A 17,500-nucleotide genomic window follows, 5' to 3' on the forward strand; every position below is an offset into this window, starting at 1 on the left:
GTCATGATGTTTTCATCTGATTGTCAAACAATCACTTCAAAGACCTCCTTTAGTAGGCTACCCTAGCACGTTCATCCACTCGCAACATATTTCCAGTCTCCAAACAGTGGTGAATGGAAAAATACATATTTTATGTAAAAAACCACAAAGTGTAATGACATTTTGGTGATTGTCATTAGGCCAGAATTTATGCATCCACTGCTGTCCGCGCGCGTCTCGATGTCGACCATTCACCTCTGCCTTGGCAAAACGTCAGTGTTCTCGTCGAACCACATCGTATTTTGGAGCGTAGGCTATACCAACCATTTTCAAGTCCATTCACTCATTTTTCATGCCTCTGACATGCGGTAGCCTAATGATAAATAATGGTGTAATAACCTACAGTTTTCTTGAAATGTTGTTTTCATTATTGTGATAGGCTCATGTTTTACCGGTACGGCGTACCCCCACTATTTATTTTGCCGGGACGCTGTACCGAACTGTACCGGAACGTACCACCTTACTTTCACCCCTGACAGAGTATTTGCCAGCCATGGAGGTTCAGTAAGACTCACAGTGTACATCGACCAGGATGCTGACGTTGGTTTTACCCACAGCATTGAACACTGAGCAGGACACTGGCTCTGTGAAGAAGGAGTGATCAGCTTTGGTGGTGAACACACTCTCTCTGGCTCCCTGCAGGATCACTCCACCCTTAGCCCACCTAAGAAAGAACATACATATTGTATGAATAGACATGTACTGCCAGAGTTGTGGGTTTGATTCCCGCATTGGCCAAACACTTGCTCACAACAAATAACACATGAAACATACCCAAATAGATAGATTCTATCCAGCTGGGCTAATGCACAGCTAGTGATATAGGTGGACATATAGATAGACAGACAGATCAACAGATGTATAGAGGTAGACAGAGGTATACAGTACATGTATCCCATGATAGGAGGGTTGGCAGAGGCGGCGCAGGTGAAGGTGACTCTGTCCCCCTCTAGGACGGAGCGAGGCTCGATGGACAGGGTCACCATGGGGGGGTCTGGGGGAGAGGGCAGAGAATCACTAAGTCACTCAGATACATCAGCAAATAAGCAAATGATAGAGAGAAGGAGGGAGGAGTGGGGGGCAGAGAGAGATGGTGGAAAAAGAGAGAACCACCTCAAGGTTCCTGGGCAGTGATCTAAGTGTATCTACTGGTTGTCACTAGAAACTGTTGTCCTTAAATAACATCAGATATTCAGTCATACAGTAAACAGTCAATATATGTAAAGCTAAGGGGATGTTATGAACAAGTCGTTACGGTGTACGTTGAGGGTGACTTACGGTGTACGTTGAGGGTGACGGTGGTGTGTTTCCCAGTGGGGATAGCCAGGTTGCTGGCCACACAGCTGTAGTTCCTCCCTGTGTCTGTGTCCACTGGGTGGATGGGCAGGAAGCTGTGGGTCGTCACCCTCTTCCTGTCTGGGAGCACCTCCTGATGGAGAGAGAAGGGAGAAGAAGAAGGAAGACAAGGCAGCCAATATAAGGATGAGAAAGAGTATAGGTGAAACATGATTGAGTCCAAGACTGTGCAAAGCTGTCATCAAGACAAAGGGTGGCTACTTTGAAGAATCTTAAATATAAAATATATTTAGATTTTTTAAAACACTCTTTTGGTTACTATATGATTCCATATGTGTTATTTCATAGTTTTGATGTCTTCACTATTATTCTACAATGTAGAAAATAGTAAAAATATAGAAAAACCCTTGAATGAGTAGGTGTGTCCAAAATTTTGACTGGTACTGTATGTGTAGATGCATGTTTAATTGACTCACGGTGGTGCTGACTGCTCCGTCTACGGGGAGGCCGTCTTTTTGCCACTCTATCATGGCAGGGGGCTTGGCCCCGCGGGACACACAGCTCAGGTTATAGTGGTCACCTGCATTCAACAGCACCTCAGGGGCCCCGTCGATCACTGGGTCATCTGGGGGGACTGGACACAGGAGAGGGGGGTTACGCACACACACACACACACACAGACACAGACACACACACACACACGTATGTACACACACACAGTTGCTGTATCTTACTGAGGACAGTGAGTTTGGCTCTTCTAGAACGTAGTGCTGCGTCTGGGGCCTGACACTCGTACAGGGAGTCATCAGACAGCTCAGCTGAGATGATCTCCAGGTTATACTGGCCCAGTTCCTGCACCCGCATCACACGGTACCTCGGCCAGGCTGGAGGGAAGGGAGAGAGTCAGACATATAGGGACAACCAGTGGAGGCTGGTTGAATGATAAATGAGAAGGAAAAGCTCATTTGGAATGTATTGAATGTAACGATGGCAAACAAAAAACATCTGTGCATAATCCCTTATGCAAATGCACACAACCATGCACATATTCACATACATGCGCATGTGTGCGCACTCTCTCTCTGCCTGTCGCTCTCTCGCTCTCTTTCACAGATCCAGTGGTGCTATACATTCTCCCCAGTAGGTGGCAACCCATGCTCTCTTTCACAGATTCAGTGGTGCTATACATTCTCCCCAGTAGGTGGCAACCATGCTCTCTTTCTCCAGCCAGAGAAGAAATGCATGCATTATGACAACGACGTTTTAGAGGACTCCAAACGGACAGAAATGCTGGTGCAGATTTCATGTCCTCTCTCCTATACATAAATTCCATCTGAATCTCTCTGTCACTGTAGCATGTACTGTATGCTTCAAATTAGCTTGCCCTCCCTAACCTTGTGTGTCCTTGTACGTGGCATAGCATGTGTGTCTGTGTGTTGTCTACGCATGTATTTGCATGTGAAATGTCAAACGAGCGAAAGCGTATGAAAGGGATAGAGGGCAAGGGAGAGATAAAGGGAGAGGGAGAAGGAGCGAGGGTAAGAGCGTCTGCTAAATGACTAAAATGGAGAAGGAGCTAGGGAGATGGGCAGGGAGAGGGAGAGAGAGTGAGGGAGGGAAAGAGAGAGAGAGGGAGAGAGGGAGGAGAGAAAGAGCACGGGAGAGAGGGAGCGAGGAAGAGAGGCAGGGAGAGAGCGAGGGAGAGAGGCAGGGAGAGGGAGCGTGTGTATAAGGGAACCAGTGTTCATTCACATGTTTCTATTTAAAAGCTTTGGCTTGAAGCACTGAACCATTACAGTAACAATGTGATTAAAAGAGACGGAGAGAGAGAGGGGGAGAGAGAGAGCGAGCGAGAGAGAGAGAGAGAGAGAGAGGAATGGTGAGGGGACAGATGAACAGGACGAGGGGAGAAAGCAGCAGAGGAAGGGAGTGAGAGAAAGAATGAGACAGGGTTTGAGAGAGAGCAGAGGCAAAGAGTGTGAAGGAGAGAAAGAGAGTGGCAGAGGGGGGAGAGAGGGAGGGAGAGTGAATAATGATAGAGGGGTTGAGCATGAACAGAGGCAAATAGAGAAGGAGAGAGAGGGAGAAACAGGGAGAGAAGGCTGCAAAGAAAGAGAGAGCGGAAAGAGGGCGAAAGTGTGGCATGAAAGATAGAATAACAAGCCTTTATTTAAGTAGGAGAGAGAGAATATGAAATAAAATAAAATGTTATTGGTCACATACACATATTTAGCAGAAGTTATTGTGGGTGTAGCGAAATGCTTGTGTTCCTTTCTCCAACAGTGCAGTAGTATCTAACATTCACAACAATGCACACAGATCGAAAAGTAAAATCAAAATAGTATGAACATAACAAGATTCAACAACTGAGACATAAACTGAACAAGTTCCACAGACATGTGACTAACAGAAATTGAATAATGTGTCCCTGAACAAAGGGGGGGGTCAAAATCAAAAGTAACAGTCAGTATCTGTTGCGGCCACCAGCTGCATTAAGTACTGCAGTGCATCTCCTCCTCATGGACTGCACCAGATTTGCCAGTTCTTGCTGTGAGATGTTACCCCACTCTTCCACCAAGGCACCTGCAAGTTACCGGACATTTCTGGGGGGAATGGCCCTAGCACTCACCCTCCGATCCAACAGGTCCCAGACGTGCTCAATGGGATTGAGATCCGGGCTCTTCGCTGGCCATGGCAGAACACTGACATTCCTGTCTTGCAGGAAACCACGCACAGAACGAGCAGTATGGCTGGTTGCATTGTCACGCTGGAGGGTCATGTCAGGATGAGCCTGCAGGAAGGGTACCACATGAGGGAGGAGGATGTCTTCCCTGTAACACACAGCGTTGAGATTGCCTGCAATGACAACAAGCTCAGTCCGATGATGCTGTGACACACTGCCCCAGACCATGATGGACCCTCCACCTCCAAATCGATCCCGCTCCAGAGTACAGGCCTCGGTGTAACGCTCATTCCTTCGACGATAAACGCGAATCCGACCATCATCCCTGGTGAGACAAATCCGCGACTCGTCAGTGAACAGCACTTTTTTCCATTCCTGTCTGGTCCAGCGACGGTGGGTTTGTGCCCATAGGCGACGTTGTTGCCAGTGATGTCTGGTGACGACCCGCCATTACAACAGGCCTACAAGCCCTCAGTCCAGCCTCTCTCAGCCTATTGCGGACAGTCCGAGCACTGATGGAGGGATTGTGCGTTCCTGGTGTAACTCGGACAGTTGTTGTTTCCATCTTGTACCTGTCCCGCAGGTGTGATGTTCGGATGTACAGATCCTGTGCAGGTGTTGTTACACGTGGTCTGCCACTGCGAGGACGATCAGCTGTCCGTCCTGTCTCCCTGTAGCGCTGTCTTAGGCATCTCACTGTACAGACATTGCAATGTATTGCCCTGGCCACATCTGCAGTCCTCATGCCTCCTTGCAGCATGCCTAAGGCACGTTCACGCAGATGAGCAGGAACCCTGGGCATCTTTCTTTTGGTGTTTTTCAGAGTCAGTAGAAAGGCCTCTTTAGTGTCCTAAGTTTTCATAACTGTGACCTTAATTGCCTACCGTCTGTAAGCTGTTAGTGTCTTAACGACCGTTACACAGGTGCATGTTCAATAATTGTTTATGGTTCATTGAACAAGCATGGGAAACAGTGTTTAAACCCTTTACAATGAAGATCTGTGAAGTTATTTGGATTTTTACGAATTATCTTTGAAAGACAGGGTCCATAAAAAGGGACGTTTATATATACGTAACAAAAATATAAACGCAACATGCAACAATTTCAAAAATTTTACTGAGTTACAGTTCATATAAGAAAATCAGTCAATTAAAATAGATTAATTAGGCCCTAATCTATGGAGGGCATAGGCCCACCCACTTGGGAGCCAGGCCCAGCCAATCAGAATTTTTCCCCACAAAAGGGCTTTATTACAGACAGAAATTCTCCTCAGTTTCATCAGCTGTCCGGGTGGCTGGTCTCAGACGATCCTGTAGGTGAAGAAGCCGGATGTGGAGGTCCTGGGCTGGTGTGGTTACACGTGGTCTGCGGTTGTGAGGCTAGTTGGATGTACTGCCGAATTCTCTAAAACGACGTTGGAGGCAACTTATGGTAGAGAAATTAACATTACATTCTCTGGCAAAAGCTCTAGTGGACATTCCTGCAGTCAGCATGCCAATTCCATGCTCCCTTAAAACTTGAGACATCTGTGGCATTGTGTTGTGTGACAAATCTGCACATTTTAGAGTGACCTTTAATTGTCCCCAGCACAAGGTGCACCTGTGTAATGATCATTCTGTTTAATCAGCTTCTTGATATGCCACACCTGTCTTGGCAAAGGAGAAATGTTCACTAACAGGGATGTAAACAAATGTGTACACCAAATTTGAGAGAAATAAGCTTTTTGTGCCTATGGAACATTTCTGGGATCTTTTATTTCAGCTCATGAAACATGGGACCAACACTTTACATGTTTCGTTTATATTTTTGTTCATTATATACAGTATCAGTCAAAAGTTTGGACACACCTACTCATACCAGGGTTTTTCTTTATTTTTACTATCTACATTGTAGAATAATAGTGAAGACATCAAAACTATGAAATAACACATATGGAATCATGTAGTAACCAAAAAAGTGTTAAACAAATCAAAATATATTTTATATTTGAGATTCTTCAAAGTAGCCACCCTTTGCCTTGATGACAGCTTTGCACACTCTTGGCATTCTCTCAACCAGCTTCATGAGGTAGTCACCTGGAATGCATTTCAATTAACAGGTGTGCCTTCTTAATAGTTCATTTGTGGAATTTATTTCCTTCTTAATGCGTTTGAGCCAATCAGTTGTGTTGTGACAAGGTAGGGGGGTATACAGAAGATAGCCCTATTTGGTATAAGACCAAGTCCATATTATGGCAAGAACAGCTAAAATAAGCAAAGAGAAATGACAGTCCATCATTACTTTAAGACATGAAGGTCAGTCAATCCGGAAAATTTCAAGAACTTTGAAAGTTTCTTCAAGTGCAGTTGCAAAAACCATCAAGCGCTATGATGAAACTGGCTCTCATGAGGACCGCCACAGGAAAGGAAGACCCAGAGTTACCTTTGCTGCAGAGGATAAGTTCATTAGAGTTAACTGCACCTCAGATTGCAACTCAAATAAATGCTTCACAGAGTTCAAGTAACAGACACATCACAACATCAACTGTTCAGAGGAGACTGCGTGAATCAGGCCTTCATGGTCGAATTGCTGCAAAGAAACCACTACTAAAGGACACCAATAAGAAGAAGAGACTTGCTTGGGCCAAGAAACACGAGCAACGGACATTAGACCGGTGTAAATCAGTTTTTTGGTCTGATGAGTCCAAATTGGAGATTTTTGGTTCCAACCGCCTTGTCTTTGTGAGATGCAGAGTAGTGTGGTTCCCACCGTGAAGCATGAAAGAGGAGGTGTGATGGTGTGTAGGTGCTTTGCTGGTGACACTGTCTGTGATTTATTTAGAATTCAAGGCACACTTAACCAGCATGGTTACCACAGCATTCTACAGTGATACGCCATCCCATCTGGTTTGTGCTTAGTGGGACTATCATTTGTTTTTCAACAGGACAATGACCCAAAACACACCTCCAGGCTGTGTAAGGTGTATTTGACCAAGCAGAGTGATGGAGTGCTGCATCAGATGACCTGGCCTCCACAATCACCCGACCTCAACCCAATTGAGATGGTTTGGGATGAGTTGGACCGCAGAGTGAAGGAAAAGCAGCCAACAAGTGCTCAGCATATGTGGGAACTCCTTCAAGACTGTTGGAAAAGCATTCTTCATGAAGCTGGTTGAGAGAATGCCAAGAGTGTGCAAAGCTGTCATCAAGGCAAAGGGTGGCTACTTTGAAGAATCTCAAATATAAAATATATTTTGATTTGTTTAACACTTTTTTGGTTACTACATGATTCCATATGTGTTATTTCATAGTTTGGATGTCTTCACTATTATTCTACAATGTAGAAAATAGTAAAAATAAAGAAAACCCAGGAATGAGTAGGTGTGTCCAAACTTTTGACTGGTACTGTATATGTGATGGGATGTATAGACATTATGGACTGTATGTGGATAGAATATATAGAATATATAGTATATATGTAGAATGTGTGGATAGAATAGTATTGTAAAGCAATAGTTGAATAGGCAGGCATTGACTAGAATACAGTATATACATATGAAATGGGTAATACAGTATGTAAACATTATTAAAGTGACCAGTGTTCCATTATTAAAGTGACCAGCGTTCCATGTCTACGTACATAGGGCAGCAGCCTCTAAGATGCAGGGATGAGTAACTGGGTGGTAGCCGGCTAGTGACAATGACTAAATTCAGGGCAGGGTACTGGGTGGAGGCCGGCTAGTGATGGCTATTTAACAGTCCGATGGCCTTGAGATAGAAGCTGTTTTTCAATATCTCGGTCCCAGCTTTGATGCACCTGTACTGACCTCGCCTTCTGGATGATAGCGGGGTGAACAGGCCGTGGCTCGGGTGGCTGAGGTCCTTGAAGATCTTCTTGGCCTTCCTGTGACACCGGGTGTTGTAGATGTCCTGAAGGGCAGGCAGTGTGGTCCCGGTGATGCATTGGGAGAGCCTTGCATTTGCGGGTGGTGCAGTTGCTGTACCAGGTGGTGATACAGCCCGGCAGGATGCTCTCAATGGTGCTTCTGTAAAAGTTTGTAAGGGTCTTAGGGGCCAAGCTGAATTTTTTCAGCCTCCTGAGGTTGAAGATGCGCTGTTGCGCCTTCTTCACCACACTGTCTGTGTGGATGGACCATTTCAGATTGTCAGTGATGTGTATGCAGAGGAACTTGAAGCTTTTCACCTTCTCCACTGCAGCCCTGTTGATGTGGATGGGGGCGTGCTTCCTCTGCTGTCTCCTGAAGTCCAACGATCAGCCCCTTTCATTTTGTTGACGTTGAGGGAGAGGTTATTTCCCTGGCACCAGTCTGCCAGGGCCCTCACCTCCTCCCTGTAGGCTGTCTCGTCATTGTTGGTAATCAGGCCTACCACTTTTGTGTTGTCTGCAAACTTGTTGATTGAGTTGGAGGTGTGCATGGCCACATAGTCATAGGTAAACAGGGAGTACAGGAGGGGGCTGAGCACGCACCCTTGTGGGGCCCCAGTGTTGAGGATCAGCGTAGTGGAGGTGTTGTTGCCTACCTTCACCACCTGGGGGCAGCCCAACAGGAAGTCCAGGACCCAGTTGCACAGGACGGGGTTCAAACCCAGGGCCCCGAGCTTAATGATGAGCTTGGAGGGTACTATGGTGTTGAAGGCTGAGCTGTGGTCAATGAACAGCATTCTTACATAGGTATTCCTCTTGTCCAGATGGGATGGGGCAATAGTCATTTACTTCAGTTACCTTCGCTTTCTTGGGTTCAGGAACAATGGTGGACATCTTGAAGCAAGTGGGGACAACAGACTGGGATAGGGAGATATTGAATATGTCAGTAGACACCAGTGGCGGCTCCTGAAAAAATTCTCAGGGGGGGCAATTTTTCTGATGATTTAGGTGACCTACACACATTTAAAAAAAGATATGTCCAGCAACAACATGAAGACAGGGGCAGCATATAAGTCAATACCAGAAGCATTTATTGACTGATCTCAAAAGTGTTGGCTTACCAGGGTTGGTGGAGCCCTCAGTTTCATCTTTGCCTCGCAAAGCTAACTCAAACACTCCGCAAAACTTCACACACTGGATTAGCCGGCTGAGGATGTGGCGGTTCTTGCTAATGTCGTAGTAAATATATTTGTTATAGTGAATATGGAATATGATATGTTGAGTAAAATGTTGTGCTAAGATCTATTTAGGTCAGGAGCTGGTTATAAGTTCTGTTCCTATCCAATAACAATGGACAAAAGGGTCCTATCTTGTCAGCCTTGTCAGTTTCAGTTCTCCAGTAAACTTGTGATTATCAACACTAACCTCATCGTTGTGGCGGCGGACAGCTAGCCTGTATCCCTCATCCAGTTGAGTGGGAATGTTCACTCTCCCCAAAGCAGACAATCTCAAACAGCTATCCATGTGGGTCTTTGACAGCTCATGTTTCTTAATCTTTCCTGAAAGATGGTGCATGTCCGTTACACACCAGTCGCTGTCCAAGCGGTGCTGTCTGCCGTGCCGCCTTCAGGGTGAAAGAGTAAGCAGGGGGTAGCAGAAGACTGCATTAGCTACATCGCAGCCTGCTAGCCAGGTTTTTCGTTCGTACCAATTTTTGGAAAATCCTCAGGTGTAGGACTTCCCCCCTTTAGTAGAAACCTGTTGAATTATTAAATTTGGTCTGGGAGGTCCTAATTGTTTCGTTGCCAATTTATCTTCATTTGTTCGCCGACAAAAAGGAACTTCTTTCAAAGACACAATCGAGTTGCACTGAAGCCTAGCCATTTTGATAGTAGTAGTGAATTGATTGACGCTGCTACCCGCTCTTTTCTTAGTTACGTTCATGGTTATGTTACGTATGACGAAAGCGCGTAAGTGCAAGCCCTCAGAAACCCATAGAGATTGTATTGAAAGCTCTGATATTTGAAAAAAATAGATTTTACATGGGAGTCTATGACAGACTTCTGGGCGATTTTCAACCTGACTGAAATCGCCCCAAAAGGGGGGGGGTGCCATTTGAAGCACGACTTTAGCCTGATTGGACATTTAGTGGCACTGTGGCAGATCAGACGTCTAGATTACAACACTGATAACTACTGTTGCCGTGATATAATTGATTAGAAAAAAATCCCTTCCTTTTCCCGTTTGGCAGTGCGTCGCCCATATCGCCCTATTGAACACACCGCCCCTGGTAGACACTCCAGCCAGCTGGTCTGCGCATGCTCTGCTCTGACTACGTGGCTAGGGATGCCGTCTGGGCCGGCAGCGTTGCGAGGGTTAACATGCTTAAATGTCTTACTCACATCGGAGAACGAGATCTCACAGTCCTCGGGAGCGCCCTGTGTCGATGGCACTGTGATATCCTCAAAGCGGGCGAAGAAGGTGTTCATCTTGTCCCGGAGCAAGACGTCGGTGTCCGCGACGTGGCTGGTTTTCCCTTTATAATCCGTGATTGTCTGGAGGCCCTGCCACAAAAGTCTTGTGACTGAGCCGTTGAATTGCGACTACACTTTGTCTCTGTACTGATGTTTTGCCTGTTTGATTGCCTTACAGAGGGCATAACTGGACTGTTTGTATTCAATCATATTCCCAGTCACCTTGGGGTGGTTAAATGTGGTGATTTGCGCTTTCAGTTTTGCGCGAATGCTGCCATCTATCCACGGTTTTTGGTTTGGATAGGTTTTAATCATCACAGTGGGAACAACATCCCCTATACACTTCCTGATGAACTCAGCCACCGTGTCAGTGCATATGTCAATTCTCAGAGGCAACCCGGAACATATCCCAGTCCGCGTGATCAAAACAGTCTTGAAGCATGGATTCCGATTGGTCAGACCAGCATTGAATAGACCTTAGCACGGGTACTTCTTGTTTGAGTTTCTGCCTATAGGAAGGGAGGAGCATAATGGAGTCGTGATCTGATTTGCCGAAGGGAGGGCGGGGGAGGGCCTTGTAGCCATCCCGGAAGGGAGAGTAACAATGGTTGAGAGTTTTTGAAGCGTGAGTCCTGCAGGCGATGTGTTGATAGAACTTCGGTAGCATTTTCCTTAGATTTGCTTTATTAAAGTCCCCAGCTATAATAAATGCTGCCTCAGGATAGGCAGTTTCCAGTTTGCACAAGGTCCATTGTAGTTCATTGAGAGCCATCGTGGTATCGGCTTGAGGTGGAATATACATGGCTGTGACGCTAAACGAAGAAAATTCTCTACAGAGGTAATGCGGTCGACATTTGATTGTGAGTTATTCTAGGTCGGGTGAACAAAATTACTTGAAGTTCCTGTACATTACCAAAATCACACCATGAGTAGTTATTGTGTATACTACAGAGATATACACTACCAGTCCAAAGTTTTAGAACACCTACTCATTCAAGGGTTTTTCTTTCTTTTTACTATTTTCTACATTGTAGAATAATAGCGAAGACATCAAAACTATGAAATAACACATATGGAATCATGTAGTAACCAAAAAAGTATTTAACATATCAAATATATGTTATATTTGAGATTCCTCAAATAGCCACCCTTTGCCTTGATGACAGCTTTGCACACTCTTGGCATTCTCTCAACCAGCTTCATGAGGAATGCTTTTCCAACAGTCTTGAAGGAGTTCCCACATATGCTGAGCACTTGTTGGCTGCTTTTCCTTCACTCTGCGGTCTAACTCATCCCAAACCATCTCAATTTGGTTGAGGTCGGGGGATTGTGGAGGCCAGGTCATCTGATGCAGCACTCCATCACTCTCCTTCTTGGTAAAATAGCCCTTACACAGCCTGGAGGTGTGTTGGGTCATTGTCCTGTTGAAAAACAAATGATAGTCCTATTAAGCCCAAACCAGATGGGACTTCGTATCGCTGCAGAATGCTGTGGTAGCCATGCTGGTTAAGTGTGCCTTGAATTCTAAATAAATCACAGACAGTGTCACCAGCAAAGCACCCCCACACCATAACACCTCCTCCTCCATGCTTTACGGTGGGAAATACACATGCGGAGGTCATCACAAAGACACAGCGGTCAGAACCAAAAATCTCAAATTTGGACTCCAGACCAAAGGACAAATGTCCACCTGTCTAATGTCCATTGCTCGTGTTTCTTGGCCCAAGCAAGTCTCTTCTTATTATTGGTGTCCTTTAGTAGTGGTTTCTCTGCAGCAATTCGACCATGAAGGCCTGATTCACAGAGTCTCCTCTGAACAGTTGATGTTGAAATGTGTCTGTTACTTGAACTCTGTGAAGCATTTGGGCTGCAATTTCTGAGGCTGGTAACTCTAATGAACTTATCCTCTGCAGCAGTGGTAACTCTGGGTCTTCCATTCCTGTGGCGGTCCTCATGAGAGCCAGTTTCTTCATAGCGCTTGATGGTTTTTGCGACTGCACTTGAAGAAACGTTCAAAGTTCTTGAAATTTTCCGGATTGACTGACCTTCATGTCTTAAAGTAATGATGGACTGTTGTTTCCCTTTGCATATTTGAGCTGTTCTTGCCATAATATGGACTTGGTCTTTTACCAAATAGGGCTATCTTCTGCATACCCCCCTTACTTGTCACAACACAACTGATTGGCTCAAACGCATTAAGAAGGAAAGAAATTCCACAAATTAACTTTTAAGAAGGCACACCTGTTAATTGAAATGCATTCCAGGTGACTACCCCATGAAGCTGGTTGAGAGAATGCCAAGAGTGTGCAAAGCTTTCATCAGAAAATAGTAAAAATAAACAAAAACCCTTGAATGAGTAGGTGTTCCAAAACTTTTGACCGGTAATGTAGGTATAGAGAGATGGATAGTTAGATAGAGAGAGAGAGAGAAAAAGCCAGGACCACAAATACAAATTCCTTCTAGACACCGTTGCCCTAGAGCACACAAAAAACTATACATACGTCAGCCTAAACATCAGCACTACAGGTAACTTCCACAAAGCTGTGAACGATCTGAGAGACAAGGCAAGAAGAGCCTTCTTTGCCATCAAAAGGAACATAAAATGATCGACATCCCAATTAGGATCTGGCAAAAAATACTTGAATCAGTTGCCCTTTATGGTTGTGAGGTCTGGGGTCCACACACCAACCAAGAATTCACAAAATGGGACAAACACCAAATTGAGACTCTGCATGCAGAATTCTGCAAAAACATCCTCTGTGTACAACGTAAAATATCAAAGAATGCATGCAGAGCAGAATTATGACGATACCCGCTAATTATCAAAATCCAGAAAAGAGCCATTAAATTCTACAACCACCTAAAAGGAAGAGATTCCCAACCCGTCCATAACAAAGCCATCACCTACAGAAAGATTAAGCTAGATAAGAGTCCCCTAAGCAAGCTGGTCCTAGGGCTCTGTACACAAACACAAACAGACCCCACAGAGCCCCAGGACAGCAACACGATTAGACCCAACCGAATCATGAGAAAACAAAAAGAGAATTACTTGACACATTGGAAAGAATTAACCAAAAAACCGAGCAAACTGGAATGCTATTTGGCCCTAAACAGAGAGTACACAGTGGCAGAATACCTGACCACTGTGACTGACCCAAACTTAAGGAAATCTTTGACTATGTAAAGTCTCAGTGAGCATAGCCTTGCTATCGAGAGAGGCCACCGTAGGCAGACCTGGCTCTCAGGAGAAGACAGGCTATGTGCACACTGCCCACAAAATGAGGTTGAAACTGAGCTGCACTTCATAACCTCCTGCCAAATGTATGACCATATTAGAGACACATATTTCCCTCAGATTACACAGACCCACAAAGAATTAGAAAACAAATCCAATTTTGATAAACTCCCATATCTAAATTATTAGGTGAAATACCAGTGTGCCATTACAGCAGCAAGATTTGTGACATGTTGCCACAAGAAACACCATTGTAAATACAACCCATATTTATATTGATTTATTTTCCCTTTTGTACTTTAACTATTTGAACATCGTTACAACACTGTACATAGCCATAATATGACATTTGAAATGTCCTTTGAAACTTTAGTGTAATGTTTACTGTTAATTTCTGATTGTTTATTTCACTTTTGTTTATTATCTATTTCACTTGCTTTGGCAACGTAAACGTAAATGTTTCCTATGCCAATAAAGCCCTTTGAATTGTATTGAGAGCCTGAGATTGAAAGACAGAGAGAGAGACAGAAAGAGACAGACACAGAGAGACAGGCACAGAGAGACAGACACAGAGAGACAGACACAGAGAGACAGGCACAGAGAGACAGACACAGAGAGACAGGCACAGAGAGAGACACAGAGAGAGACACAGAGAGACAGACACAGAGAGACAGGTACAGAGAGACAGACACAGAGAGACAGACACAGAGAGACAGGCAAAGAGAGACAGACAGAGAGACAGGCACAAAGAGACAGACACAGAGAGACAGGCACAGAGAGAGACACAGAGAGAGACACAGAGAGACAGACACAGAGAGACAGGCACAGAGAGACAGACACAGAGAGACAGACACAGAGAGACAGGCAAAGAGAGACAGGCACAGAGAGACAGGCACAAAGAGACAGACACAGAGAGACAGGCACAGAGAGACAGACACAGAGAAACAGGAGCAGAGAGACAGGCACAAAGAGACAGACACAGAGAGACAGACACAGAGAGACAGGCACAGAGAGACAGACAGAGACAGACACAGACAGACAGACGCAGAGAGACAGGCACAAAGAGACAGACACAGAGAGACAGGCACAGAGAGACAGACACAGAGAGACAGGCACAGAGAGATAGAAACAGAGAGACAGACACAGAGAGACAGGCACAGAGAGACAGACACAGAGAGACAGACACAGAGAGACAGGCACAGAGAGACAGACACAGAGAGACATGCACAGAGAGACAGGCACAGAGAGACAGACACAGATAGACAGACACAGAGAGACAGACACAGAGAGACAGGCACAGAGAGACAGACACAGAGAGACATGCACAGAGAGATATACACAGAGATACAGACACAGAGAGACAGGCACAGAGAGACAGGCACAGAGAGACAGACACAGAGAGACAGACACAGAGAGACAGGCAAAGAGAGACAGACACAGAGAGAGACACAGAGAGAGACACAGAGAGACAGACACAGAGAGACAGGCACAGAGAGACAGACACAGAGAGACAGACACAGAGAGACAGGCAAAGAGAGACAGGCACAGAGAGACAGGCACAAAGAGACAGACACAGAAGGACAGGCACAGAGAGACAGACACAGAGAAGCAGGCACAGAGAGACATACACAGAGAGACAGACACAGAGAGACAGGTACAGAGAGACAGACAGTGACAGACACAGAGAGACAGACGCAGAGAGACAGGCACAAAGAGACAGACACAGAGAGACAGGCACAGAGAGACAGACACAGAGAGACAGGCACAGCGAGATAGACACAGAGAAAAAGACACAGAGAGACAGGCACAGAGAGACAGGCACAGAGAGACAGGCACAGAGAGACAGACACAGAGAGACAGGCACAGAGAGACAGACACAGAGAGACATGCACAGAGAGATAGACACAGAGAGACAGACACAGAGAGACAGGCACAGAGAGACAGGCACAGAGAGACAGACACAGAGAGACAGACACAGAGAGACAGGCAAAGAGAGACAGACACAGAGAGACAGGCACAAAGAGACAGACACAGAGAGACAGGCACAGAGAGACAGACACAGAGAGACAGACACAGAGAGACAGACACAGAGAGACAGACACAGAGAGACAGACACAGAGAGACAGGCAAAGAGAGACAGACACAGAGAGACAGGCACAAAGAGACAGACACAGAGAGACAGGCACAGAGAGACAGACACAGAGAGACAGGCACAGAGAGACAGGCACAAAGAGACAGACACAGAGAGACAGACACAGAGAAACAAGCACAGAGAGACAGACACAGAGAGACAGACACAGAGAGACAGGCACAGAGAGACAGACAGAGACAGACACAGAGAGACAGATGCAGAGAGACAGGCACAAAGAGACAGACACAGAGAGACAGGCACAGAGAGACAGGCACAGAGAGACAGACACAGAGAGACAGACACAGAGAGACAGGCAAAGAGAGACAGACACAGAGAGACAGGCACAAAGAGACAGACACAGAGAGACAGGCACAGAGAGATAGACACAGAGAGACAGACAGAGAGACAGGCACAAAGAGACAGACACAGAGAGACAGGCACAGAGAGATAGACACAGAGAGACAGACACAGAGAGACAGGCACAGAGAGACAGGCACAGAGAGACAGGCACAGAGAGACAGACACAGATAGACAGACACAGAGAGACAGACACAGAGAGACAGGCAAAGAGAGACTGACACAGAGAGACAGGCACAAAGAGACAGACACAGAGAGACAGACACAGAGAGACAGGCACTGAGAGATAGACACAGAGAGACAGACACAGAGAAACAGACACAGAGAGACAGACACAGAGAGATAGACACAGAGAGACAGACACAGAGAGACAGACACAGAGAGACAGACACAAAGAGACAGACACAGAGAGACAGGCACAGAGAGACAGACACAGAGAGACAGACACAAAGAGACAGACACAGAGAGACAGGCACAGAGAGACAGACACAGAGAGACAGACACAGAGAGACAGACACAAAGAGACAGACACAGAGAGACAGGCACAAAGAGACAGGCACAGAGAGACAGACACAGAGAGACAGACACAAAGAGACAGACACAGAGAGACAGGCACAAAGAGACAGACACAGAGAGACAGACACAGAGAGACAGGCACAGAGAGATAGACACAGAGAGACAGACACAGAGAGACAGACACAGAGAAACAGACACAGAGAGACAGACACAGAGAGATAGACACAGAGAGACAGACACAGAGAGACAGACACAGAGAGATAGACACAAAGAGACAGACACAGAGAGACAGGCACAGAGAGACAGACACAGAGAGACAGACACAAAGAGACAGACACAGAGAGACAGGCACAGAGAGACAGACACAGAGAAAATACAGAGAAAATAAAAGAAAAACAGGGCAAAATACAGAGAGGCTTTTTAAGGAGGGCAACTAGACTGGGTGTTGGGTGTTGGGCTTTGGGTGTTGTTTTGTGTTGGGTGGTGTTAGAGTTGTACTAGTCTCACCCCTGAGGTCCTCTCCGATGCCCAGGGCCAGTCCATCCTTGGTCCACTGCACAATGCCTGAGTAGTTAAACACAACACAGGACAGAATCACCCTCTGGCCCCGCACTACCGACTGGTCCGCTGGCTCCTGGGAGAAACGCGCTGTCCACACTGGGGTAGGAGAAGGACAGAGGGGGAAATGGGGAGGGGGAGAGAGATGGAGAGAGATAGAGAAGAGTGCATAAATATGGTTACAAACATCATGTGTTAATGTTACATACACAGCTGTGTTGTTGTTACAGTACATACATCCAGCGTCATTATACACAAACTGAGAATTAACAAATAAACTGTGGAGGCCAAAGAGGAGCATTTCACTCATTTGAGTTTTTGTGGTGATATGAGAGAGCCTACAAGCT

The 17,500-nt window shown here is 45.9% G+C and overlaps 1 protein-coding gene across 1 annotated transcript; it reads right to left on the minus strand.

Moving 5' to 3' along the window:
• Positions 1 to 554: 554 nt before the first annotated feature.
• Positions 555 to 17,252, minus strand: LOC311119532 (kin of IRRE-like protein 1; the record flags this gene model as incomplete). Its single annotated transcript, XM_084194205.1, has 6 exons — positions 555 to 703; positions 928 to 1,033; positions 1,318 to 1,468; positions 1,812 to 1,969; positions 2,070 to 2,219; positions 17,103 to 17,252. Coding segments are annotated over 6 exons (864 nt in total), but the record flags the coding sequence as incomplete, so codon positions are not given.
• Between the last annotated feature and the right edge of the window lie 248 nt (positions 17,253 to 17,500).

Source organism: Coregonus lavaretus (assembly GCF_964263955.1).
Source record: "Coregonus lavaretus genome assembly, contig: HAP1_SCAFFOLD_8400, whole genome shotgun sequence".
NCBI classification, from domain to species: Eukaryota; Metazoa; Chordata; class Actinopteri; order Salmoniformes; family Salmonidae; genus Coregonus; species Coregonus lavaretus.